Source organism: Anguilla rostrata, chromosome 3 (assembly GCF_018555375.3).
Source record: "Anguilla rostrata isolate EN2019 chromosome 3, ASM1855537v3, whole genome shotgun sequence".
In the NCBI taxonomy this organism is placed as follows: domain Eukaryota; kingdom Metazoa; phylum Chordata; class Actinopteri; order Anguilliformes; family Anguillidae; genus Anguilla; species Anguilla rostrata.
In genome coordinates this window covers 39,197,725-39,221,777 of record NC_057935.1, presented here as the reverse complement: position 1 = coordinate 39,221,777, position 24,053 = coordinate 39,197,725, and the positions used below count along the sequence as shown (strand labels likewise).

The following is a 24,053-nucleotide window of genomic DNA, read 5'->3' as shown; positions in this document are numbered from 1 at the left end:
TGTGACTTAGAGCTGTGTGTGTGACTTAGTGCTGTGTGTGTGACTGAATTAGTGCTGTGTGTGTGATTAGTAGAGCTGTGTGTGTGACTGAATTAGTGCTGTGTGTGTGATTGGTAGAGCTGTGTGTGTGACTTAGTGCTGTGTGTGTGACTTAGTGCTGTGTGTGTGACCGTTAGAGCTGTGTGTGTGATTAGTAGAGCTGTGTGTGTGACTTAGTGCTGTGTGTGTGACCGGTAGAGCTGTGTGTGTGACTTAGTGCTGTGTGTGTGACCGTTAGAGCTGTGTGTGTGATTAGTAGAGCTGTGTGTGTGACTTAGTGCTGTGTGTGTGATTATTAGTGCTGTGTGTGTGACTTCGTGCTGTGTGTGTGACTTCGTGCTGTGTGTGTGATTGCCTGCCATTGCTGTGTCACATGACCCTGTTTGTTAACTGATCCCAGGAGCTGAGGGAGTCCTCTGCTCGGGAGCTGGAGGAGGAGGTATCCCGGCAACGACTGCGCCTCCAGGAGGAGGCGGAGAAGGTGCTGCAGCAGCGGCTAGACCAGCTGAAGGTGAGGGCGTGGCAGAGGTGTGGCTGTACTGTTTAGGGTTGAAACTCAACCCCATGCGCTCCACACCGGCGTTATTGGGGATCGGTTTCAGGTGGCTATAGCAACAGGGCAGACGGCTGTGCACCAGGCATAAGAGAATCAAGGGGTTTGAAGGGAGTCACTGATTGGTCAGTACAAACTGTGTTCATTCATTTCCTGAGTTGAGGTTTTCCGTGTTAAAGAGTGGTATAGAGTCCACTCAAAGCCTTGGTCAGTGGTGTATGAAGCCCTTCCCTGGATCACTCCCCGTCTGGCTTCATTCCCAGGCAGTTTATCGGAGCTCTGCCTCTTTACTCCATGATCCCTCCCCCGTGCCTGTGTAACGCTGCAGGACAACCCAGATGTGATCTTCTGCTCTCCGCACTGACGAGCAGCCCGACTCTCTCTCTCTTTCTCTCTCTTTCTCCTCTCTCTCTCCTGGCTGTGTCCTGCCGTGTCCTGCGGTCTCTCAGGAGGAGCTTGCGGTGGAGAAAGCCGCCATTCTGGAGGAGTGTGGGCAGAAAGCGCAGGTGTGCGGGGAGACCGTGGACCAGCTCACCAAGCAGCTCCAGGAGCGGCATGCGGAGAGCTCACAGGTACTGGAGCGCACACCAGAACAGCCTCTCCCTCTCCCTCCCTTTCGCTCTCTCTCTCTCTATGTCTCTCTCTCTCTCTCTCTCTCTCTCTCTGTCTCTCTTTCTGTATCTGTCTTTCTTTTTCTCTCTATACTTCTGTCTGTCTGTCTGTTTTATCCCCCCTCTTCTTACTTTCTCTCTTCTTTCTTTCACTTTCTCTCCCACTCAGTTTCACTCCCCCTTTCTCCATTTTATGTACTCCCTTTCTCTTCTCCCCTTGACTATATCTCTCTATATCTCTCTGCATATCACAAACAAGCACACCTCTTATCACATATAATGAAGACAGGTGCCAGCAGTGATTTCTCCAGTCATTCTCTGGGCTTCGGGTGCAGGTTAAATTAAACTTGCCACAACATGCCACACTGTAGCGTACGCCGCCTCTCCCCGCCCAGTTTAATTGTGCCGGTCCCAAGCCGCTCTCTCTCTCTCTCTCTCCGAATCCCCTTGTGCTTTCCCCGGAAGAAAGCGCTCGCGCGTCCCGTCGCCATGGCGTCGGCTTCGCCTCAGGGGAGGCGTCCCGTCAACCTGAATGCAGAGGGCAGAGGCGGTCGAAGTTCGGGGGGGACTGTTCTGTCGCCCGTTGCCGTGGAGACGGAGTCGCGTCTCGGGGTGCGCGCGGCCAGGGTGCGAGCTCGCGTCGCGGGCGGCTCCGGTTACTCACGCGGAGGTTCAGCTGGCGACCGTTCGCTTGTTTTGTGTCGTTAAACGGCGGGTTTGAGATTCTGGAAGCAGTCAGGCGGGGCTGGCTGAAGTGGACGCGGTCACAGACGACAGGGCTGGACTTTGTACTGGGTTCTGAGCCCCGGTGGCCCCCTGGAACAGAGAGAGAGAGAGAGAGCTGTGCGCGGCGGCAACGGCGGGAGGCGATGGCGCGGCCGTAATGACGGGCTTTCTGTCCTTGGCCTCCGTCCTGTCTCTGCCCCAGCTGCGCGCGGAGGTGTCCCGCCTGCGGGGGGCGCTGCAGGGGAAGAGCTCGGAGATGGAGACCCTGGAGACGCTGCTGCAGCGCAGGGAGAGGGAGAGCCACGAGGGGGAGAACCTGCTCACCATGCTGAGAGCTGACCTGAGCACAGCCGCGCAGGAGAGGTGAGGGACCGCCGGCATCGCACACTGACCTCAGAACAGCTGCTCAGGACAGGCTCTTCTGATGTGCCCTAATAGTCAAAGTATTTTACAATGAGACAATTGTTTCACTGCAGAGCACTAGCAAGGAATAATGCAGGTTCAAATGTTTCAACGTCAAGTTTTTTCAAATGTGAATGATACATTTTTAAACCGGAACAAAATTAGATTCTTAATTAAGTTTTCTATGTTATGAGTTCATGGTTGTCCAGCAGAGGTTCCCTTTACATTGTGTTTATGCATGTGTTTGTGTGGGTAAATTTGTAGCTCCAGTTAAGGGTCAGTGTTGATGCGTGTGTGTAAATATGTAACTCCAGCAGAGGGGGGCATGTTTTAGCACGTGTGTGTGTGTGTGTGTGTGTGTGTGTAACTCCAGGAGAGGGGCAGTGTTAAAACGTCTGTGTTTGTATGTGTGTGTGTGTATATGTGTGTTTGTAAATGTGTAACTGCAGGAGAGGCTCAGTGTTTATGTGTGTGTGTGTGTGTGTGTGTGTGTAAATGTGTAACTGCAGGAGAGGCTCAGTGTTTAAGTGTGTGTGTGTATATGTGTGTTTGTAAATGTGTAACTGCAGGAGAGGCTCAGTGTTTAAGCGTGTGTGTGTGTGTGTGTGTGTGTAAATGTGTAACTCCAGCAGAGGGTAAGTGTTGAACGTGTGCGTGTGCTGCGGGGGTGCGAGTGCTGTGGGTTGCTGTGAAATGTGTAACCTCCAGCAGAGGTCAGTGTTTAAGTGTGTGTGTGTGTGTGTGTGTGTGTAAATGTGTAACTCCAGCAGAGGGTCAGTGTTTAAGTGTGTGTGTGTGTGTGTGTGTGTGTAAATGTGTAACTCCAGCAGAGGGTCAGTGTTGAAGGTGTGTGTGTGTAACTCCAGGAGGGGGCTGCAGAAGGTGCTGCTGGAGGTTCTGCGGAACACGATCGCCACCGAGGACCTGATCAGCAAGAAGATCAGCGCCTGCGTGAACAGCAGGGCGAGCGCTCGCGGCGACGAGCCCCACCCTAAGGCCACCCGCAAAGGGAGCGTGGACACCCCGGAGAAAGGTGAGGCCCGCTCACGTTCTGCCCCACACCTACCCTGCCCAACCACTCCTTCTGCCCCACACCCGCCCTGCCCAACACCCATTCTGCCCCACACCCGCCCTGCCCCGCACCTACCCTGCCCAACACCCATTCTGCCCCACACCCGCCCTGCCCCCCACCCATCCTGCCCCACACCTACCCTGCCCAACACCCGTTCTGCCCCACACTTGTCCTGGCCCACATCCAAAACCACAGAGCTCCTACAGAGCACGGCCACGTTCACAGCAAAACTCCCAAACAAGGTTTTTACCACCCGGGCTCAAATGCGCGCAGGGTAACTTTAGCCAACAGCCGGGCGACAGAAATGTGTTTCTCTGAGCGCCCGTCTCCACGTTCTCCCCAGCAGAGGAGGGCGAGGAGGAAGACTCCGGTCCCGACAGCAGCCTGTGGTCGGCGCAGACGGACGAAGGCCTGGAGCTGTCCCAGAGGCTGTCGGAGAGCCTGTTCGCCGGGGCGGAGCTGGAGGCGGAGGGGGAGGAGTTTGTGCTGGGAGCCTGCGTCCGTCTGCGCGCCGCCGTGGACAAGCTGCTGGAGCTGGTCACCGAGTCCGCCCGACAGGTATGGGGGGGGGGGGGGGGATCACCCCGCCCCAAATCTGAACATCCTCCTGAGACCCGGGGAGAAAAAATGTCATTATTTTTTGACATAATGCAGGTTTCTGGGATGACAAAAAAATGTCAAAATGTTCCAGTGGGAATATTTTCAAACACATACATTTTTTTTGTTATTGAATGCCCCTTGAGTACGTTTCAACATAGAATATGTGGTTCTTGAGATGAGGACCAGAGACTGAAAGATGAATTGCCGGGCCTCAGGAGGATGGAACTGGCTTGTGGGTAATGCTGTGAAAGACCGGTCCTGTGTGCCGCCTTCTGACCGGCTCATAACCCTGTACACGCCTCACACCTGAGCGTGCTCATTAGCAGCTGAACAAGATCTCTAGCTGTTCAATGAGGCGTGCGCTGTTATTGTTGGAGTCAAAACCAACAGGACAATAGATCTCCAGGAACGGGGTTGGTTACCACTGATCTAATGTGACATTTGTACAGTGGGTAAGCAATACACCGAGTCTTCCTGGCTTTAGGTATCTAAGGTCTGGTAAGGTCTGCGCAGTCGGAGCAGCCGGTAAGGTCTGCGCAGTCCTGAGCTGCCGCGTGTTCAGCTGAAGGGCAGCGTTGGGTCTGCGGTGCTCAGCGGCGTTTCCCCTCCCCTCCCCCTCAGCTGGAGCAGACCCACGGGGCCCAGGCCCACCTGGAGGAGCGCTTCAGCCAGGGCCGGCAGGACGCCGCCCAGCTGGTGCTGCAGCACCGCCGCGTCCTGGAGCAGCTGGACCTGGAGGCGGGGCTTAAGAGCCAGCTAGAGCTGGAGCTGCACAAGGCTGAGGGTGAGGGGCCTCCTCCTATTGGCTGCTGCCGTTTTCACTCATCAGCAGACTCTTTTTGATGCTTACTACTGCATTAGCCTTGTAAACGTGAGTGTGTTTGTTTCACCGTAACGCGTACGTGTGCTGCAGGTCTAATGGAGGGCTACGTGGCGGAGAAAGCAGCCCTGGAGGAGGTGCTGCAGCAGAAGGAGACGCAGACGGAGAGGCTGGTGGAGGAGCTGGAGGGGCTGCGGGTGCAGCTGCAGGAGCTCAGCGAGGAGCACACCCTGCTGCTGCGTCAGAGGGACGCCATCGCTGGGGGGCTCGGGGAGCCTGAGAAAGGTGAGCAGGAGCAGACTGATCTACGAGTGCCTTGTAATTATTGCACGAATGTCCAGAGCAGCTGTTTTTTAAAGTTCGGTTTTTAACCTTTTGAAGAGTGGGTTTTTTGGAATGATTTTTTTTTTCTTCCCTAAAATTATAAATCTGTGTTCTAGAACTCCATCACTTTAAATTACCATTAGTGATTGTTACATATGCATCAGTTAAGAACATTTTTCTTACAATGGTCGTGATTTTACATCTTACAGAGTCAATGGAAAAGTTAGCAATGTCATTGCTGTTGGTTACAGTGTGGTTTTATGGGTAATGGAGTTGTTTTTCCTGCCCTGTAGGCTGTTCTGATGATGCAGATGACGCAGGTTTGTTGCTGTGCTCGCAGTAAATGTAAAGCCTTGGTGTGGGCTGGCTTTACGGTTTACTTTGCGGTTGGTCTCCATAATTTTGACTGGACCCATCCTGGCTTTCGATTGGACAGATTTGTGAAGCCGCTTTGTTTCCTGCTAACCGCTTGTGTTGTGACGAGCGAAGGCATGGCATGTCTGTGTGCGCGCGGAGTGTATGGTTTTACTCGTCAGCCAATCGGGCGGCTTGCCTGGCAATTATCACGGTAATTGGCGACGGGCTGACGAATCGTTCTACTGGTTGTGCTTGTTCCCCTAACCCGAATGTGGATGAGTTTGCGGTGCGGTGATCGTTCGGTGTTCGTTTCGGGAAAGGCCTGACGGGGGCGCCGTTCTCCTCCATCCCCCCCCGCCCCATGCAGAGCTGCTGCGGGAGGCGGAGCGCCTGGCGCAGGAGAAGCTGGACGTGCAGCGGCAGGCGGAGAAGGACCGCGGAGGCCTCCTCTCCCGGCTCAAGCTGCTGGAGAGCGAGCTGGAGGAGCAGGAGAGCAGCCGGCAGGAGCAGGAGGAGAGGAGGAGGGCCCACACCGAGGACCTGCAGCAGCACATCCAGGCCCTGGAGAGGCAGCTCAAGCACCACCGCCAGTTCATGGACGTGAGTCTGCAACCCCCGCCCCGGGACCTGCGGTCACGTGACTGTTCAAATTCATCGCTGAGAACTGCGGTTTCCCAATGTTGCACTTGTTGTACAATGTTGTATTTGTGAATGGTGTGGTGTTCATGGTAGAAAAACCAAACGTTCTGTCAGATGCAGGACTATAGCAGAGATGACATTTACTGTACGTGCCTTTTTGGACAGGGTAATGTGCCTCTAAGACTGAGCTGCAGTTACTGAACACTTTTAAAAGCGTGTGTGTGTATGTGAGACAGAGAGAGAGATCGAGAGAGAGAGGGAGAGCAGGCAGTGGAGAGTTACGAACACTTTGTGAATATTGTGTGTGCGCCTGTGTGTTTCCAGGAGCAGGCAGTGGAGAGGGAGCACGAGAGGGACGAGTTTCAGCAGGAGATTAAGAAACTGGAGGCTCAGCTGAGGCACCCGAACAAGCCCAGCGCCGGAGGAGACTGCAGGGGGCAGAAGGTACGGCCGTCTGGAACCCCCTTCCTGCATGCGTGCGCCCTTTTATGGATGCAGCGCCGCTGTTTTTTCAACCTCCATCGAAAAGTGCACTTAATAACGTTTTAAAGTCGTACGAAGAGCAATATCTAACTGCATATCTGTGGCAGGAATGTGAATGCTGTGAAGTGTACTGGGGTGTTTTAATAACCCGAGTCTTTTGAAGAATCAGCGTTTGTCATCTTAACTTCTTGTGTTCTCTCTTGATGGCCCTGTTGCAGATTGAGGACTTGGTTCTGCAGGTACGGTGTCGAGCTCGGTAGTAGCTTCTGCTTCGCGCGCGCGCGCCCCTCGACGTGCACGCGCGTCCGATTTATCCGACGGCCCGTCGAATAAATCGAGGCTGTGCTTCTGCTCCGTCTCGCAATCACGCTCAACTTCCTCTTAATCGCTAACACGAGAATTGGTGTGGAGATCGTATTCCGATCTTCTACAGCAGTGGCTCTCCACCTCGCTCCTGGGGGACCTTTGTATGCTGGTTTTCCTTGCAACCACAATGGCAATCCCAGAATTTTAACAGGCTGTGAATGTGAATATGGGACTTTTATTCTTTGCATCATGCGTAGCTATTTTTGACCTAATGTGGCTTAAGAGGGTAAATAATCCCTCTAAACACAAAAAGCACCTAATTAATTAAAATGAACAGCCTTTTAAAAATTCTGGAATTGTGGAACTGTGGTTGCAATAAAAACCAGCATACGGAGGGGCTTTCCAAGAACAGGTTGGAGAACTGTTGTGTGACTGTAACTGAGGTCACTTTGCTTTCATGTTGACCTCACGGTGTCAGTGTGATGAGGGACAGGAGCTCTGCTGAGTCTAATTGGTAGATCAGTTCTTCTCAACCCTGTTCCTGGAGATTTACCATCCTGTAGGTTTTCACTCCAACCCTATCAAAGCACACCTCACTCAACAGCTGGAGATTTATTTGAGCTGCTAATTAGTAGAATCAGGTGTGCCAAATTAGGGTTGGAGTGAAAACCCGCAGGACGCTAGTTCTCCTGGCACAGGGTTGGGAAGCACTGGGATAGACTTCCCTTCGTCCTCTGTCCGCTCCTCCTCTCTCCGCTGCATGTGCTGTGCAGTTAGCTCTGTGGAATGGCTTCTCTGTAGTGCTTGTGCCTCTAATCATAGTGGTCTTCCAGTGGCTGCAAGTCTGTCTCCCTAACTCAGTCCCTAACTGCTCCTGTAGCTTTTTTTGTGATTTGCATTGTCGTTTTGTCACACGTTTAAAAAAATGTATGTTATGTGTTGGTGTAAAATATACATCAAGTAGAATTCTGAAATGATCTGTTTTGATTAGTATAGATTTCTGGGGGAAACCCTGCTAAGGTGAATGCTGTTAATCAGTCCATTCATGCTTTCTGTTGCATAGACATTTTTAAAATAAACCAAAATTTGTATGCTTTTTTGCTGAAAATTAAATTCATTGGAATGAACCTATGTACCTGTCGGAAGTGCATTTGATTCAGCAAGATAAACAGCGTGATCTTTGCTGAGCTCTAGCAGAATAATCGTTCAGTGCTTTCTGAGCTCTGTAGATGGTGCTGGAATGCATCCGTAAAATGGAAAAAGCAAATGAGTCATGAGTGACGTTACTGGGTAAGGCTGTCTATGCAAATGGAGTGCAGGGTTCCGCGCGGAAGTCACTTTCATTTCAGTGGAGGGCTTCGGACGGCGTGTTGAACCCTCGTGTGCTCCGTCTTCCGCAGGTGGAGACCCTGCAGGCGGCCATCAAGGAGAAGATGGAGGACTACAACTCGCTGCTGCTGACCAAAGAGCAGTACCAGCGCGATCTGGCGGAGCAGAACGAGGAGATCGACAAAATGGCCGGGCGGATCCGCGAGCTGGAGCAGGCTCTGCTGAACACCTCCGAGTCCAGCCGAGCTCTGGGTCAGCTTGAGCAAGAACTGGAGAAGGCCAGGAAAACCGAACAAGAGCTCCTGCAGGTAGGGCCCCCTCTCTCTGAGCTCCTGTAGGTAGGGCCCTTGGCTCTGAGCTCCTGCAGGTAGGGCCCCCTGCTCTCTGAGCTCCTGCAGGTAGGGCCCCCTCTCTCTGAGCTCCTGTAGGTAGCGCCTTTGGCTCTGAGCTCCTGCAGGTAGGGCCCCTGCCCTCTGAGCTCATACAGGTAGGGCCCTTGGCTCTAAGCTCATACAGGTAGGGCCCTTGGCTCTGAGCTCCTGCAGGTCGGGCCCCTGCCCTCTGAGCTCATACAGGTAGGGCCCTTGGCTCTGAGCTCATACAGGTAGGGCCCTTGGCTCTGAGCTCATACAGGTAGGGCCCTTTGGGTCTGGGCTCCCATAGGTAGAGCCCCAGCTGTGAGCTCTTGTCTCGTCATCTTAATGAAAGTGTCTTTTGTTCCCGCAGGACAAAGAGGCGCTCCAGCAGCAGCAGTACTCCAGCCGGCTGCAGATCTCCGCTCTGCAGTCCAAGCTGGACGAGGCGCGCCACCGCTTCCCAGAGAGCACGGCGGAGCAGGCCCTGAAGGAGCAGCTGGAGGCCGTGCAGCAGACCCTGCTCAACAAGGAGAAAGAAGTGAGTCCCGGCCTCCTCCTGCATGGGTCTGGCTCAGTCCGCCATTACTTCGGATTCCTTATGAAGAATCTGGTATCTGAACATGTTAACAAAGAAATGAGGGTTTAGCTGCCACATCTTATCAATCACAGGGACCAGACTGACCTCAGCCGGAGGTCATGCATTCTGTTATTGTCCCGCTCAAACACCACCTCTAGAATGCACTACCGAGACACTCCCATCATATAAGATGAGCATAAAAACTTGCCTCTTCATGGCTTTTAGCTGAATTTCTTGCCAATGTTTGTCTTCCCTGTATTTTATTGTGAGTAATTAATTAGTATGTTTTTATCATCTATTGTATTATTCATTGTACAGCACTTTGAGGTTGTCTAAATGAAAGGTGTTTTATAGGTAAAATGCATAGTAGTGAAAAAAATCCAGAGTAGTGAAAAGGTAATATCAGTCTGTGAAGTTGTGTCCTCTGTAGACCAGTTTATGGAAATGCAGGGTGGGTGGTGGTGTCTTTATGGGTGCCTGTATTAAAATATGGCTGTCCTTAGGTGTAGTTCACTTCCCCTGGGCCAGATGCCCGTTTGATAGCGCTGGTAGAAGGGTTGATTGTGGAGTCCTTGTGTCTCGCAGGCGGAGGTGCTGGCGGAGCAGCTGGAGCAGGTGCAGCGGGACCTGGCCGTCAAGGCCGAGGAGGTGCTGCAGCTCCACCTGCAGCTGACGGTCCTGACGGAGCAGAACTCCATCTGCGTTTCCCAGCTGCAGAACGAGATCAGCTCCCTCAAGGTAGGGCATGGGTCCTGCCCGGACTCTGAGGGGGTTTCATAAGAAGCAAAGTAGAGGGCTAAAGTGTGCGGTCATTCCGAAACTTAACGGGTATCCTGCTCTAGGATTGCCTTCCAGTTTCCAAATTCAATACTAGCTTTGTTTGTTTCATCATATTCTTAAAGGCTTCTTAAAGATTAAATTATAGAACCGAACCCAGAGCAGGATTACTGAGTTAGCTGTATATCTTCGGTGAGTAAAAACCTAAAGCCCTCCCAAATCTGGGGAATGGGCTAAAGTAAAAAGAGCTACTTCTGGGTTTTACTCAGCACAGTTATCCTAACGACTCCATAATCCTGCTTCGTGAAATCAGATTTTTTGTGTTGATTTTGATTTATACCCATCTTCCAATTACTTTTTGCAGTAGCACAGATTTGAATATAAGTGTGTAAGAATTTGTTTGGAGAAGTTCTCCTACTTGCATAAACTAGTGAACGGTTATCAAAAAAACAGGGTGTGAAAATGGCAGAGTAGCAGAAAATGAAAATGCATTTTTCAGCTCATATGAGCCTTTATGACCTCATACAAGGTTATGCAAGTAGGGAAACTTCCAGAAAATGTCTTATATTGATATAAAGCCTATTCTGAAGTTTCTGTTGAGCATTTCGGCCATGGATATTGTATGGAGTAGCGTTCCAAACCCATGTATCAGTTTGTTGAGTATAAGGGTGTGAGCAGCTCCCCTGTCCCCCGCAGGAGACCGTGAGTGAGCTGCAGAGGAGGGGTGGAGGCGAAGGGGACGACCCGGCCTCCGTGCTGCAGCTCCCCCTGGCCCTGCTGGAGGAGAAGAACCAGGAGATCGATCACCTGAACGAGCAGATCCTCCACCTGCAGCAGGAAGTGGACGTCTCCAACGACGACAAGGTGGGTCGGCAGGGCGGTTGCGGTGACCCTTGGGCGGAGGCTCGACAAATTTAGGAGCTGAATTTGGGAATGAAGGGTTTCCCGTGGCTGTCACTTCCAGGGTATCCATAGTTAACTATGAGCTTTTTCAGCTCCTGAGGCGTCAGCAGGTTTAGCCTCTTAGCGTCTCTCCCTTTGCCGCTTCAGGCCGTGGAGGAGGTGCAGGCGGAGGTGGAGGAGCTGCGCTCCCAGGTGGAGCGCCTGCTCGGCGACCAGGCCCGCCTGCGGCAGGACAAGGAGGAGGAGGTGGAGCAGCTGCACGAGGTCATCCACAAGCTGCAGGAGGAGCTGGCGCAGCTGGGGCCCAACCGGCACGAGGTCAGCGACTCCCAGGAGCACAGCCCCCAGCCCCACTCCTTCTGGCCCCCCCACGGCCAGGAGGAGAGCCTGTGCCAGGAGCTGAGCCTGCAGTCGTCCCGGGAGCGCCTGGACGAGCTGCGCGCCCAGCTGGACCTGGCCTCCGGCGAGAAGGAGGCCCTGGAGCGCCTCCTCCACACGCAGGAGACCACTTACCGCGGCCAGGTGGAGGCGCTGGGGCAGAGCCTGGCGGAGGAGAAGCGGCGGCTGCTCCGGCTGGAGGAGGAGGGCGGGGCCTTGAGGGCGGACCTGTCCCAGCGGGAGGCGGAGCTCGAGCGGCTGTCCTCTCGCGTGCGCGAGCTGGAGGACGAGGCCGGGAAGAGTGACGGGCGGCTGCGGGAGGCGGAGCTGCAGAGGGACAGAGCGCTCGCTGACCTGGGCAAGGAGGCGGAGCTAGAGGAGGAGCTGCTCGCTGTGAAGGAGGAGAAGGCTCAGCTGGAACAGCGGATGGAGGTGCTGCTCTCTGTGAAGGAGGAGAAGGCTCAGCTGGAACAGCGGATGGAGGTGCTGCTCTCTGTGAAGGAGGAGAAGGCTCAGCTGGAACAGCGGATGGAGGAGCTTCAGCAGGTTAACGAGGAGGGCTCAACTGCTGCAGACGCTCAGAGAGCAGCGCTTGCCGAGCAGGAGGCTAAAATTGAAAACCTGGAAACGGTGAAGCAGGAGCTGTTCCAGGAACGCCAGGCCCTGAGGCAGCGAGAAGGCCGACTTCAGGAGGAAATAGAGAGGCTAAAACAGGAAGTCACATCGAACAGCTATCACATCCAGGAACTGAACTCCCAGCTGGAAGAGAAGGTGTCCAGGCATGCGGAGGCCCAGAAAGAAGTGCTGGTGAGTATACTGGGCTGCTGCTCAAGAGTGTGTGATGTGCTGAATTTTCAGCTTTGATAATATACGGCTGTACCCGATGTGGAATTTTCTTTTTTTCCGGACTTTTTGGCGATCTGAAAAGGCGTTGGCATCTGTTCAGTGCTGATTTAGATCACGTTAGCAACTGAGTCACAAGAACGTGTTTTTGAGCCTTTAAAATGAGTAAATTCATTAAGATAGCTGCTTTTGATGCCAGATTTGAGCTGCCGGCAGATTTGAATTGGACATGGAATACATTAGGCTACTGTGATTTGTCATAATTGAGACAGCACACAGGTCTTTCTGGTTAAATCAAGCTCTTCTAATTTATTTTGCTTTAAACATTATAAACAAATAAACGTAAATGAAATGAAACCATTACTTGGGAGAAATGAACCTCCTCACCACGTTCAGCTTCTGACAGTTTTCCCCACCAGCTCAAGTTGTCACATAGAATTTTTATAGCACGCTTCATCTGGTCCTGCAAGAATATAAAAACTACATTTATAATTTGCATTATTTATAATTCTCTATTGTAATATGTAACCTGTGTCAGTTTTTTGTTACTTTCTATACGTTTTATTCTGTTTTTGTAACGCACATTTAAAAAAAAAAAAAAAAAAAAAACAACTATCTGATCGACTTGTTGACTTTCAGGGGGGCACCCCTAGTAATATGTTTGAGTCCCACAAAACAACCCTGGACCCCAGGGGGCCTAAATCTTATTAGCCCCCAGGTTTTGGCCCGCTGAGAGGGAGAGAGACGGTGCTCAAGTCTACAAAGTGAAGTTCTCGCACACATTTGTTTATCTCCAGTTTTTTTTTTTTCGGCCTGGTTTCAAGGTCTCTCTGTGGAGGCATCATATGGAACAGATTCAGTCCCAGAGTGGGCAGGTTTAGCTTGGCTGTGGGTGGGTCTGCAGCGGAGCGCTGGTCACAGGAACGGGAAGTGTGCGAGAGAGGAAAGGGGAAGAAGGAGCGTCTTTCCATTCTCTGCTCTTCTCTCAAGGTTTCTTTAAAATTGAAAGAAGCTCAACTGTGTGCTTTTACTTGTTGGGGAAAAATTGGGTGGGGGAGTTGATTGTTGCCAGAAAAGGGACTGGAGGACTTCAGAACTGCAAGCTGTGTTACATTAGAGGTTTTTACAGCCTCAAATCTTCAAGCATTTTACCACAAGAAGAGGAGTTAAAGTTAGATGTCCTGTGCTAAAGACAGCTTGTTTATTTTTTTTCCCCAAGGTGACTCACTGTGCGAGTAAGACATGACTGATATGTTCAACTTTTAATGAGGGCCGTTGTGTTCCCACCAGACGTGCGCAGAGGAGACGCTGGCCAAGGCAGAGGGAGCGCTGAGGGAGAAGGAGGAGCAGCTGAGCCAGCTGAGGGCGGAGCACGAGGCCCTGAGGGCGGAGCTGGCCGCCGTGAAGGAGGGGCTGAGCTCCAGCACAGAGAGGGCCGAGAAGCTTCTGGAGGAAGGCCAGGTACCGCGGCTGCGAACGCTGCGCCTCAGAAACGCTGCTCTGCTTGCACTTGTCCCTCTCTCTCAGTGTATGCGAAATATTTGGAGTGCTTTCTCTTCAACCGCGTTGTGCAGCTGCTTCCGTTCGTGTGTAACTGCAGGCAGACTTAATGGATGTTTTGTTCTGAGGTCGTTTTGTGCTGCTTTAATCCCTGTTGGAAAAAGGCATTGTGCTTTTTAGTTTGTACACACCTATATTTAAAGGTGTTTCTGCTTCATTAATTACATTGATTATTAATGTGTAACTTGAGGTGGTAACAGCTTAGAAACAGTCTAGTTTGGTAACCATGCTTATCCTGGTTTGGACATGGTTCGGTAGCCGTAATTATCAAGGTGGTGAGATTTGCTGGTTTTTGAGTGGACGTTCCTCTCCCTCAACCTGCATTTCAGACGAAGGACAAGGCTCTCGCCAACCTCGAGGTCCACAACCAGCGTCTGAAGACCGAGCTGCGGGGCCTGCAGGAGGACCTCGCCCTGCAGGAGGAGGAGGTGGCCTACCAGCAGCGGGAGCTGGCGGACCTGCGGGAGCGCTACAGCCTCCGGGGCCCCACCTCCAGCTCCGCCCACTCCCACTCCCACTGCCCCGCCCCCGCCGGCAGCGCCCTGCGCGGCAGGCCGGAGGACGGCTTCCTGTCGCTGCTGTCCCACGAGCGCTCCCCGCCCTCGCCCGAGGTCCTGCGCAAGCTGGACTGCAGCGAGGAGCCGGCGGCGGTGTTCCACGCCTCGCGCCTCTCCGAGCTCAGCGGCCTGCACAACTCCAGCCTGGACCTGCACATCAAGGGCTCCCCCGTGGGCAGGGCCAGCTCCCAGCCCCCCGAGCTGCTGTCCCCCGAACTGGAGCCTCCCTCGAGCTGCTCTCCGGACTCCGTCGCGGCCTCTGGCAGTCTCTCGGCCCTGGACTCGCTGGATGCTCAGAAGGTGTGCGTTAGGTTTTGGTGTTGTTTAACCCCTGCAGTGGGCAGGATGGCTTGTATGTGTGTGTGTGTGTATTTTGAGCTTTAATTGAAATGTAAAATCTTGCAGGTGAATGATTTTGAGCAGCTTGGTTTGACCCCGTCTGCCTCCCCTGGATGTTCCACCTCCACCCTCTCTGCTCAGGAGTGGGTCAGTGACGGCTACGGCAGCAGTGAGTGTCTAGACCACGTCCAAGCCTTTTACTCAAGGGAGAAGTCAGAGTAAATATGAAGGATATAGAGAAGTTTATATAAACATGAAGGACATAGAGGAGTAGTTTATATAAACATGAATGTCATAGAGGAGTAGTTTATATAAACATGAAGGACATAGAGGAGTAGTTTAAATAAACATGAATGTCATAGAGGAGTAGTTTATGTAAACATGAAGGACTAAGAGCAGTACTTTATATAAACATGAAGGACATAGAGGAGTAGTTTATATAAACATGTATGGCATGGAGGAGTTGTTTATATAAATCTGAAGGACATGGAGAAGTAGTTTATATTAACCTGAAGGACGCGGAGGTTTCGTTTATATAAACATGAAGAACGTGGAGGTTTAGTTTGTATAAACATGAATGACGTGGAGGTTTAGTTTGTCAACATGAAGGATGTGGAGGAGTACTTTGTGTAAACATGAGGTCATAAAGGAGATGTCATTTAAAAATAGATAACACAGAGGAGTTGTTTGTGTAAACATGAGGACATGGAGTAGATTGTAAATAACCAGTTCTAATCAGTTCTTGCCTGACAAATAAAGACTAAAACCTATAACTTTTTCCCCCCTCACCAGATGTTAGTTCAGAGCTGGGCACTAGGCTGAATGTAGAACTGGCAACAACTGAACGTCTGGATGCCAACTTTTTGGAGTACCTACGGAACCGTGACATGGACCTGACAAACAACACGGACAGCGCTGCTGACAGCGAGGGGCCGAGTCTCGAGCTCCTCTCACCCGAGCTACAGGTACAGGAAAGGCCGCTCGCCTCATCCCCTGTGGGCATACTCGCACCCAGTGACCCCCGCAATGCCAAAACGAGAGCGTGAGCTTCCAGGTCGCTGAAAGCTTACTTGCTAGCTGGCTATGCAGTTCACATTTAATGTCATATAACGAGTCAAAATTAAGTCAGCTTTGGAGGTGCGCACATGAAAATCTGAACCCAAAAATAGCAAGCACGTGAGGTCAATGAACCAAGTGAATAAGTTAATGAAGTTGAATGTCCTTACAGCTTAATGCTCCCAATGAAGTTTATTTGAAAAACATGAGAAGAAAAACGTTTAGTTTTTTTGTGGATCTTAGTCAGCGGGATGGAAACGTTGTGGTGTCAGCGTCGGTGCAGTGTAACGTGTGCCTAACCCTTCCGTTTTGTGCTGGTCAGGTGCTGCTTAAGAGGGTGTACCAGGAGGGGTGCAGGGTCCTGGCCCTCTCTCACCGCCCTGCCCCCGACGCCCCGCCCCAGACCTGGCAGACAGAGAAGCGAGCCTTGCAGGAAACGGTCCTCTCCCTCAGGGAGCTGCTCTGCAAGATGGCCGACAAGCATCTCAAGGTTGGCGCGCCCGCCCTCGCCGGCCCCTCCCCTCAGCTGCGGCTCGTTTCATTTCACCTTCATTTAATCCCAAGAAGTAGGAACTACTGACTGTGCTTGCTCATTGCCGTGCTTCCTGGGCAAGGGCGTCTCATTGGTCAGCGCGTGTGAAGTACATTAAGCGAAGGCGTTTGAGCGTGATGTCGGTGTGCGGTAGAGCTAGCGGCAGTGAACGTGAAGGCCTCGCTGTGCTCGCGCAGGTGGACGGCGGGGACGCGGACTGGCGCAGGGAGCTGCTGCAGGCGGTGCGCGGTGTGTTTGACAGCGAGGGGCTGTCCCTGCGCTCCGAGCTCCAGGCCCTGCTGACGGCCCAAGGGCTCCTGGACCCCGCCCCACTCATGAGCCAGCTGGAGCAGCTCCTCAGACAGCAGGTACTGAGAGATTCGGGAAGCCGAGTGCTTAGGATGTTGGGGGAGAGGATGACACACGCGTGCTCTGTTATGCGTTGTTGGGTAGAACCTTTGTTTTCTAATCTAATGCATTTCTCGTGGTATTTACTTGCAATTCACATATAAAGCATGGGGGTTGCAGTCGTGATGTTTTTTTTCTTTCCCCCCCCCCATCCCCCTCCCCTGTCTGCGGTTGCCGGTGGTTACCCGTCTCCGCAGGAGGAGCAGCAGTGCCGCTCCCTGGAGCAGCTGCTCTGTGCCGATCGGCGCAGCCTGCTGGCCGAGGTGCAGAACCTGCAGAGCCAGCTGCGCATCTCCAGCCTGCAGAGCCAGGAGCAGCTGCAGCAGCTGCACGGGTCCCTGAGCGCTGCGCAGGAGGAGGGCTGCCAGCAGCAGCACCAGCTGCGCAGACAAGGCAAGCGCACACAGCTTTAATACTTACAACTTGAAAAAACAATAATAATAAAATAAGTTGTGGTGAGATTTGGTTTTATTCAACTGAAAGGAAATGCATCTGTTGTCTGAAAGGCAACTTGTTGTAGTTGGTTTCATGCTTTCATTCAGTCTTGTGAAAGTGAAAGTTTTGGGGAATTTAATTCCCATTTATATATATATACACACGTGGGCACACACACACTTACCATATGCATGTAAGCAGTTAAAGGAAAATTTGAGTAATGGCAGCCAACACACTGCCTACATCAGTGTTTTAAAAATAATTAAAACAGCAGTTATTAAAGTTATCAGTTATCCAAATGCATATTCAGAAGGATGTGTAAGACTGACAGTCGTGGTGACTCATCCGCACCCCTGCACTGCGCAGTGGAGCTGCTGGAGTACCGGCTGCAGCAGGAGCAGACCTGCGCGGAGGACCTGCGCGGCTCTCTGAGCGCGGAGCAGGCGCGGGGGGCGGAGCAGCGCGCCCTCCTGAGGGCGGAGCGGGACGCCGGCGAGCAGCTGAAGCGCCGGCTGGAGGAGAGCGGCGAGCGGACCAGCGCCGGGGGCCACGCCCAGCAGGAGCTGCAGCAGGAGGCCCGCAAGCTCAGGTACCGCCAACGAGCGGGGTCACACGCAGACTGTGTGTATGCGTGTGTGTGTGTGTTTGTACACGTGTGAGTGTGTGTGTGTGAGTGTGTGAGTGTGAGTGTGTAGTGGAGTGGATGTGTGTGTGGTGTGTGTGTTTGTAGGTGTGTGTGTGGTGTGGTGTGTGTGGGGTTGTGTCACGGTGGTGTGTTGTCACGTGTGTGTGTGTGTGTGTGTGTGTGTGAGTGTTTGTACACGTGTGTGTGTGTGTGTGTGTGTGTGGGTGTGCGTAGGTGTGCGCGGTGTGTGCTGGTGGTGTGTGTGTGTGTGTGCGCGGGTGTGCGCGGGTGGTGTGTATGCGTGTGTGTGTGTGTGTTTGTACACGAGTGTGTGTGTGTGTGTGAGTGTGTGTGTGTGTTTGTACACGTGTGTGTGTTTGTACACGTGTGAGTGTGTGTGTGTGTGTGTGAGTGTTTGTACACGTGTATGGGTGTGCGTAGGTGTGTGTTGGTGTGTGCTGGTGGTGTGTGTATGGGTGTGTGCTGGTGGTGTGTGTGTGTGTGCGCGGGTGTGCGCGGGTGGTGTGTGTGTGTGTGTGTGGTGTCGGGACTGTAAGAGCTGTGTGCTTCGGCAGGATGATGCTGGAGAGCGAGCAGGTGGAGAGGCAGGCGCGAGAGGAGGCCTTGCAGCGGGAGCAGCTCCAGGTGCAGCAGCTGCAGGAGGAGCTGCAGCAGGAGCGACTGCGCAGCCAGCGCACGCAGGACCAGGAGGGCCAGGCGCTCGAGGTACGCTCCGGCATCCCCCCCCCCACCCTTTCTCCACATAGCTTCTGAAACAATGCCTCCGAGGTGTTAATATAGTAAATGTACGGTGGGATTTTATATTCACACAGAAACTCACTTCAGGGCCCATTCATTTAATTTATTCCCCATCCTAGTACAGTACTGGGCATTGTATCTAAAGAACAAAGTTTTGAGAACGCATCCATCATTCACGTTTCCTGAGGTGGTTGCTTGAGTGGCTTGAGTCCGCTTGAACTAACACCGGTGTTAATTACCACTGGAATTAGTTCAAGCAGACTGAGGAGTTGACCTCAGCAGAAGTGCAGTAAGGGGGTGGAGCCTCAGGGGCCCGTAGCGAGCGAAGCGCCGAGGCTGTGCGCGCCACTTTCTGAACCCCTGCTCTCTCTGCAGGCGCTGAGGTCCTCTCTGGAGGACTGCAGGGCTCAGATCACAGAGCTGAGAGGGGCCCTGGAGCAGGAGCGCGTGCTGAGCAGCAACCTGCGCATGGAGCTGCAGATCGAGCAGTCCCGCTGCGAGGCGCTCATCGCCCAGGAGAGGAGCCGCGCCGGCCGCGCCCTGGAGCAGCTGGAGGAGCAGCGCGCTCGCTGCGCCCAGCTCACCGACGCCCTCACCCAGGGGAAGCAGGACCACAGCCGGAGACTGGAGGAGGAAGTCGCCCGGGAGAAACAGAACTACGCCCGAAAACTGGAGGAGGAAGTCACCCACGTGAAACAGAACTACGCCCGAAAACTGGAGGAGGAAGTCTCCAGTGCAAAACTGGACTACACCCGTAAACTGGAGGAGGAAGTCGCCCGGGAGAAACAAAACTACGCCTGGAAACTGGAGGAGGAAGTCACCCAGCAGAAAAGGGACTACACCTGTAAACTGGAGGAGGAAGTCACCCACGTGAAATTGGACTACACTCGTAACCTTGACGACGAGGCCCAGCAGCAGAGGAGGCTGATTGTGGAGCTGCAGGCCCAGCTGGAGCAGGAGCGCAGGCTGCGGGAGGAGCAGACCACCGCGCTGCAGCGCCTCCAGGAGCAGGCCGCCCAGACCAAGCGGCGGCTGGAGGAGGAGGCGCAGCAGGAGGCGGGCTCACGCCTCCACGCCGCCATGGAGGGGCTCCAGTCCCAGAGGCAGGAGGTGGCCCGGAGCCTGGAGGCGGAGAAGCAGAGGGCCGCCCTCCTGCAGGCGGAGCTGGATGCCCTGAGGGAGAAGATGAGCTCCCTGAAGGAGAAGGAGCGGCTCCGCGAGGAGCAGAGGGACCGGCAGAGGAGGCTGGAGCGGCAGGAGCTGGCCGACAAAGAGCGGCAGCAGGAGAGGACCAGCGAGAGACTGGTGAGTTACACAGCCCTGACAACAGAGCGCTGAGTTGCACAGAGTTACACAGCCCTGACTGAGTGCTGAGTTACACAGCCCTGATAACAGACTGCTGAGTTACACAGCCCTGATAACTGAGCGCTGAGTTACACAGCCCTGACAACAGAGCGCTGAGTTACACAGCCCTGACTGAGCGCTGAGTTACACAGCCCTGACTGAGCGCTGAGTTACACAGCCCTGATAACAGAGCGCTGCGTTACACAGCCCTGACTGAGCGCTGCATTACACAGCCCTGACTGAGTGCTGAGTTACACAGCCCTGATAACAGAGTGCTGAGTTACACAGCCCTGATAACAGAGCGCTGAGTTACACAGCCCTGATAACAGAGCGCTGAGTTACACAGCTCTGACTGAGCGCTGAGTTACACAGCCCTGACTGAGCGCTGAGTTACACAGCCCTGATAACTGAGCGCTGAGTTACACAGCCCTGACTGAGCGCTGAGTTACACAGCCCTGACTGAGCGCTGAGTTACACAGCCCTGACTGAGCGCTGAGTTACACAGCCCTGACTGAGCGCTGAGTTACACAGCCCTGATAACAGAGCGCTGAGTTACACAGCCCTGACAACAGAGCGCTGAGTTACACAGCCCTGACAACAGAGCGCTGAGTTACACAGCCCTGACAACAGAGCGCTGAGTTACACAGCCCTGACAACAGAGCGCTGAGTTACACAGCCCTGACAACAGAGCGCTGAGTTACACAGCCCTGACTGAGCGCTGAGTTACACAGCCCTGATAACAGAGCGCTGAGTTACACAGCCCTGAAACAGAGCGCTGAGTTACACAGCCCTGAACAGAGCGCTGAGTTACACAGCCCTGATAACTGAGCGCTGAGTTACACAGCCCTGACAACAGAGCGCTGAGTTACACAGCCCTGACAACAGAGCGCTGAGTTACACAGCCCTGACAACAGAGCGCTGAGTTACACAGCCCTGATAGCTGAGCGCTGAGTTACACAGCCCTGATAACTGAGCGCTGAGTTACACAGCCCTGACAACAAAAGCTGAGTTACACAGCCCTGATCGAGCGCTGAGTTACACAGCCCTGACTGAGCGCTGAGTTACACAGCCCTGATAACAGAGCGCTGAGTTACACAGCCCTGACTGAGCGCTTGTGAGCTACACAGCCTGATACGCCATTACCACCTGACTGGGCGATTCAGTATAGGGCGGGGTTTACGCTTGATAACAGAGCGCTGAGTAACACCTGACTGAGCGCTGTTGACAGCCCTGATAACAGAATGCTGAGTTACACAGCCCTGATAACAGAGCGCTGAGTTACACAGCCCTGACTGAGCGCTGAGTTACACAGCCCTGATAACAGAATGCTGAGTTACACAGCCCTGATAACTGAGCGCTGAGTTACACAGCCCTGATAACAGAATGCTGAGTTACACAGCCCTGACTGAGCACTGAGTTACACAGCCCTGACTGAGCGCTGAGTTACACAGCCCTGACTGAGCGCTGAGTTACACAGCCCTGATAACAGAATGCTGAGTTACACAGCCCTGACTGAGCGCTGAGTTACACAGCCCTGACTGAGCGCTGAGTTACACAGCCCTGATAACAGAATGCTGAGTTACACAGCCCTGACTGAGCGCTGAGTTACACAGCCCTGACTGAGCGCTGAGTTACACAGCCCTGATAACAGAGCGCTGAGTTACACAGCCCTGACTGAGCGCTGAGTTACACAGCCCTGATAACAGAGCGCTGAGTTACACAGCCCTGACTGAGCGCTGAGTTACACAGCCCTGATAACAGAGCGCTGAGTTACACAGCCCTGACTGAGCGCTGAGTTACACAACCCTGACAACAGAGCGCTGAGTTACACAGCCCTGACAACAGAGCGCTGAGTTACACAGCCCTGACTGAGTCTGCTTGCTGAAGCTGCACATAAGCTACTTCCTCCAAATCATGTCTGTGGGGACTTGTATTGTGGGCTGTGGTGCTAAAAGAAGCCGCTGGCAACATCACATGCTTTGGAGGAGCTCCTCGCGCACTCCTGCATCGACTGCAGAGGTCCCAGCATAAGCTTGGCTGTGTATGATTGGCTAGTCAAAAATAAGGACAAAAGCATTAAATATTTGCTTACAATATTTGCTTAGTCCCTCCCTCTTGGAGGGTAGTGTTTAACATTGAACAATATCAAAAGGAAACATTAAAAGTGAAGCACTCCTTTTAGTTTGGGAATTGTTTAAATTTTTACTTGGAGGTGGGGGGATTTGAAAAATTCTGTGTACAGTTGTTTCTTTATTCAAGTCGCAGTAAATGTCAAGTATGTGGTGATTTGATTATTCAAACCTGAGGTTTATTCATTTTTAATCAAAATATGAATTAAAATGATAGAGAAGCGATGAGTTCCACCGGAGAACCGCTCGTGTGCTGATGCTGCCCCCTGTTGGCCCACAGCAGGAGCTGCAGCAGCAGAGGGCGCAGGACCAGCAGCGCGTGCGGCAGCTGCAGCAGACGCTGGCCGACCTGGAGGAGAAGGAGCGTCAGCTGACCTCGCAGCGCCGCCACCCGGACTCGGCGCAGCCCAACCTGCCGCAGCTGCGCCTGGCCCAGCAGCAGCTGCAGCTCGCCGCCGTCAAGCTGCGCAGCTTCCTGCACGGACCGCCCGTCAGGTGACTCACACAGAGCGCCGCTGCTCTTCTGGCTCAGATTACAGGCCTCAGGCTGCTGTTTTTCAGTTTGCCTGTGATCTACAAGAGGCGGGGAAGTTGACACCCCACTCTTATTGTACAGTTCTCCCCGCCGACAGTCAGAGAAACTCCTGTTGGCTGTTGATTTCTTTTGCACACAACTGATTTGGAGTCCGTTTCACCTTACGATATGTTCATTACAGGCAAACCGTAAATTGTGGAAATATGTAGCTTGTTAAAAATGTTTTGTTGACACTAATGAGGTCTGCCATATTGAATTTTTTACTGTTGCAACTTTCTTCGTCTTTAAAAGCTGTATAATCAAATTGCTGCATAAAAAATCAAAGTTGTAGTGAGCCAGTCAATATACTGTGTTTGTGTGTATCATGGGTATGAGTTGCGCACATGAGAACAGACAGAAAGACATGAAACTTGGTAGATATTGTACTGTATGTAATGTTTAAGGTGTTCATTGATACGTTCGTGCAGGAGGGAGGGTGAGCTGGCCCAGGCAGAAGAGAGTGAGCTGCGTCACTTGCTCCGCACCCTGACCGAACTGGACCAGGACCTCAAAAACCTGTGCTCTCAGGTGACTGGCTACAAACACCCAGTTTACAGCAAGCTAATGCACATATACAGAGATCAGATTCATTTAACTGATGGACTGGCAAATATTTTTCATAACTAAATGTTAATGCACTTACAATGATTACAGTAAAAGCATGGCTTTGAATGCAAGGTACATAATAACACAGGTCAGTAAATGTTAATATACTTGTGAAGTCTGAGGCAAATGTATGTAATTGTGTCAATAAATAACTATGCAGTTGTGATGTCACAGTGAATTGTGATGTAAATATGATGACCTTGTGGTTAATGCTGAGTGTAAATGGCACACCTCTGTGTTAAATCTTTTACTGCAGAACCCCTCTCAGATGTCCTCCTCCAGCCTGGTGGAACGCCTGCTTAAGGAGAACTCTGATCTGACCAATCAGCTGGCTACGCTGAGTGAAGACAAAGTGACCCTGAAGCACACCGTGTCCTGCCTGGAGAGGGAACTGCAGGGCCAGAGACGAACCCGTGCCGCCAGGGAGCAGGTACTGCAGAATGGGCTTCAAAGCTGGGGTCGGGACGCCCCAAAAGATTTTGCTTATCGCCCTAGATGTTACCGAACATACTTGGAACTCTTCTCATGAGTCTTGGGTCAGTGAAGTGGAAGGAAAAAATTGTCAGTGGTTCCCTGTTTAAAATGAATCATGACAGTGTGATCTGTGTGTCAGTGCTGTGGTGTAATAGTGTGCTCTGTGTGATGCCCTGCTCTGTGTCAGTGCTGCAGTATTACACCCTGCTCTGTGTCAGTGCTGCAGTGTGACGGTGTGCTCTGTGTGTCAGTGCTGCAGTGTGACGGTGTGCTCTGTGTGTCAGTGCTGCAGTGTGATGGTGTGCTCTGTGTGTCAGTGCTGTAGTGTGACGGTGTGCTCTGTGTGTCAGTGCTGCGGTGTGACGGTGTGCTCTATGTGTCAGTGCTGCAGTGTGATGGTGTGCTCTGTGTCAGTGCTGCAGTGTGATGGTGTGCTCTATGTGTCAGTGCTGCAGTGTGACGGTATGCTCTGTGTGTCAGTGCTGCGGTGTGACACTGTGCTCTGTGTGTCAGTGCTGCGGTGTGACGGTGTACTCTGTGTGTCAGTGCTGCGGTGTGAC

The 24,053-nt window shown here is 52.8% G+C and overlaps 1 protein-coding gene across 9 annotated transcripts in view; it reads left to right on the top strand.

Annotated features, from left to right (window-relative positions):
* pcnt (pericentrin) overlaps positions 1 to 24,053 on the top strand; it is a 53,712-nt gene that overhangs the window by 24,061 nt on the left and 5,598 nt on the right. For 3 of the 9 annotated variants that reach the window (XM_064327524.1, XM_064327523.1, XM_064327516.1), the window contains 29 exons: positions 440 to 550; positions 1,042 to 1,164; positions 2,132 to 2,292; positions 3,198 to 3,364; positions 3,747 to 3,961; positions 4,625 to 4,787; positions 4,917 to 5,108; positions 5,441 to 5,467; positions 5,872 to 6,104; positions 6,468 to 6,587; positions 6,845 to 6,865; positions 8,333 to 8,569; positions 8,988 to 9,155; positions 9,780 to 9,932; positions 10,668 to 10,835; positions 11,022 to 12,059; positions 13,386 to 13,556; positions 13,985 to 14,512; positions 14,618 to 14,720; positions 15,344 to 15,516; positions 15,930 to 16,097; positions 16,337 to 16,507; positions 16,745 to 16,940; positions 17,349 to 17,571; positions 18,183 to 18,333; positions 18,742 to 19,671; positions 22,120 to 22,334; positions 22,842 to 22,941; positions 23,276 to 23,449. In XM_064327524.1, the coding sequence (XP_064183594.1) occupies positions 440 to 550; positions 1,042 to 1,164; positions 2,132 to 2,292; positions 3,198 to 3,364; positions 3,747 to 3,961; positions 4,625 to 4,787; positions 4,917 to 5,108; positions 5,441 to 5,467; positions 5,872 to 6,104; positions 6,468 to 6,587; positions 6,845 to 6,865; positions 8,333 to 8,569; positions 8,988 to 9,155; positions 9,780 to 9,932; positions 10,668 to 10,835; positions 11,022 to 12,059; positions 13,386 to 13,556; positions 13,985 to 14,512; positions 14,618 to 14,720; positions 15,344 to 15,516; positions 15,930 to 16,097; positions 16,337 to 16,507; positions 16,745 to 16,940; positions 17,349 to 17,571; positions 18,183 to 18,333; positions 18,742 to 19,671; positions 22,120 to 22,334; positions 22,842 to 22,941; positions 23,276 to 23,449 (6,600 nt within the window). The remainder of the gene's footprint in view (positions 1 to 439; positions 551 to 1,041; positions 1,165 to 2,131; positions 2,293 to 3,197; positions 3,365 to 3,746; positions 3,962 to 4,624; positions 4,788 to 4,916; positions 5,109 to 5,440; positions 5,468 to 5,871; positions 6,105 to 6,467; positions 6,588 to 6,844; positions 6,866 to 8,332; positions 8,570 to 8,987; positions 9,156 to 9,779; positions 9,933 to 10,667; positions 10,836 to 11,021; positions 12,060 to 13,385; positions 13,557 to 13,984; positions 14,513 to 14,617; positions 14,721 to 15,343; positions 15,517 to 15,929; positions 16,098 to 16,336; positions 16,508 to 16,744; positions 16,941 to 17,348; positions 17,572 to 18,182; positions 18,334 to 18,741; positions 19,672 to 22,119; positions 22,335 to 22,841; positions 22,942 to 23,275; positions 23,450 to 24,053) is intronic. The other 6 variants (XM_064327525.1, XM_064327520.1, XM_064327518.1 and 3 more) reach the window with 5 other exon arrangements.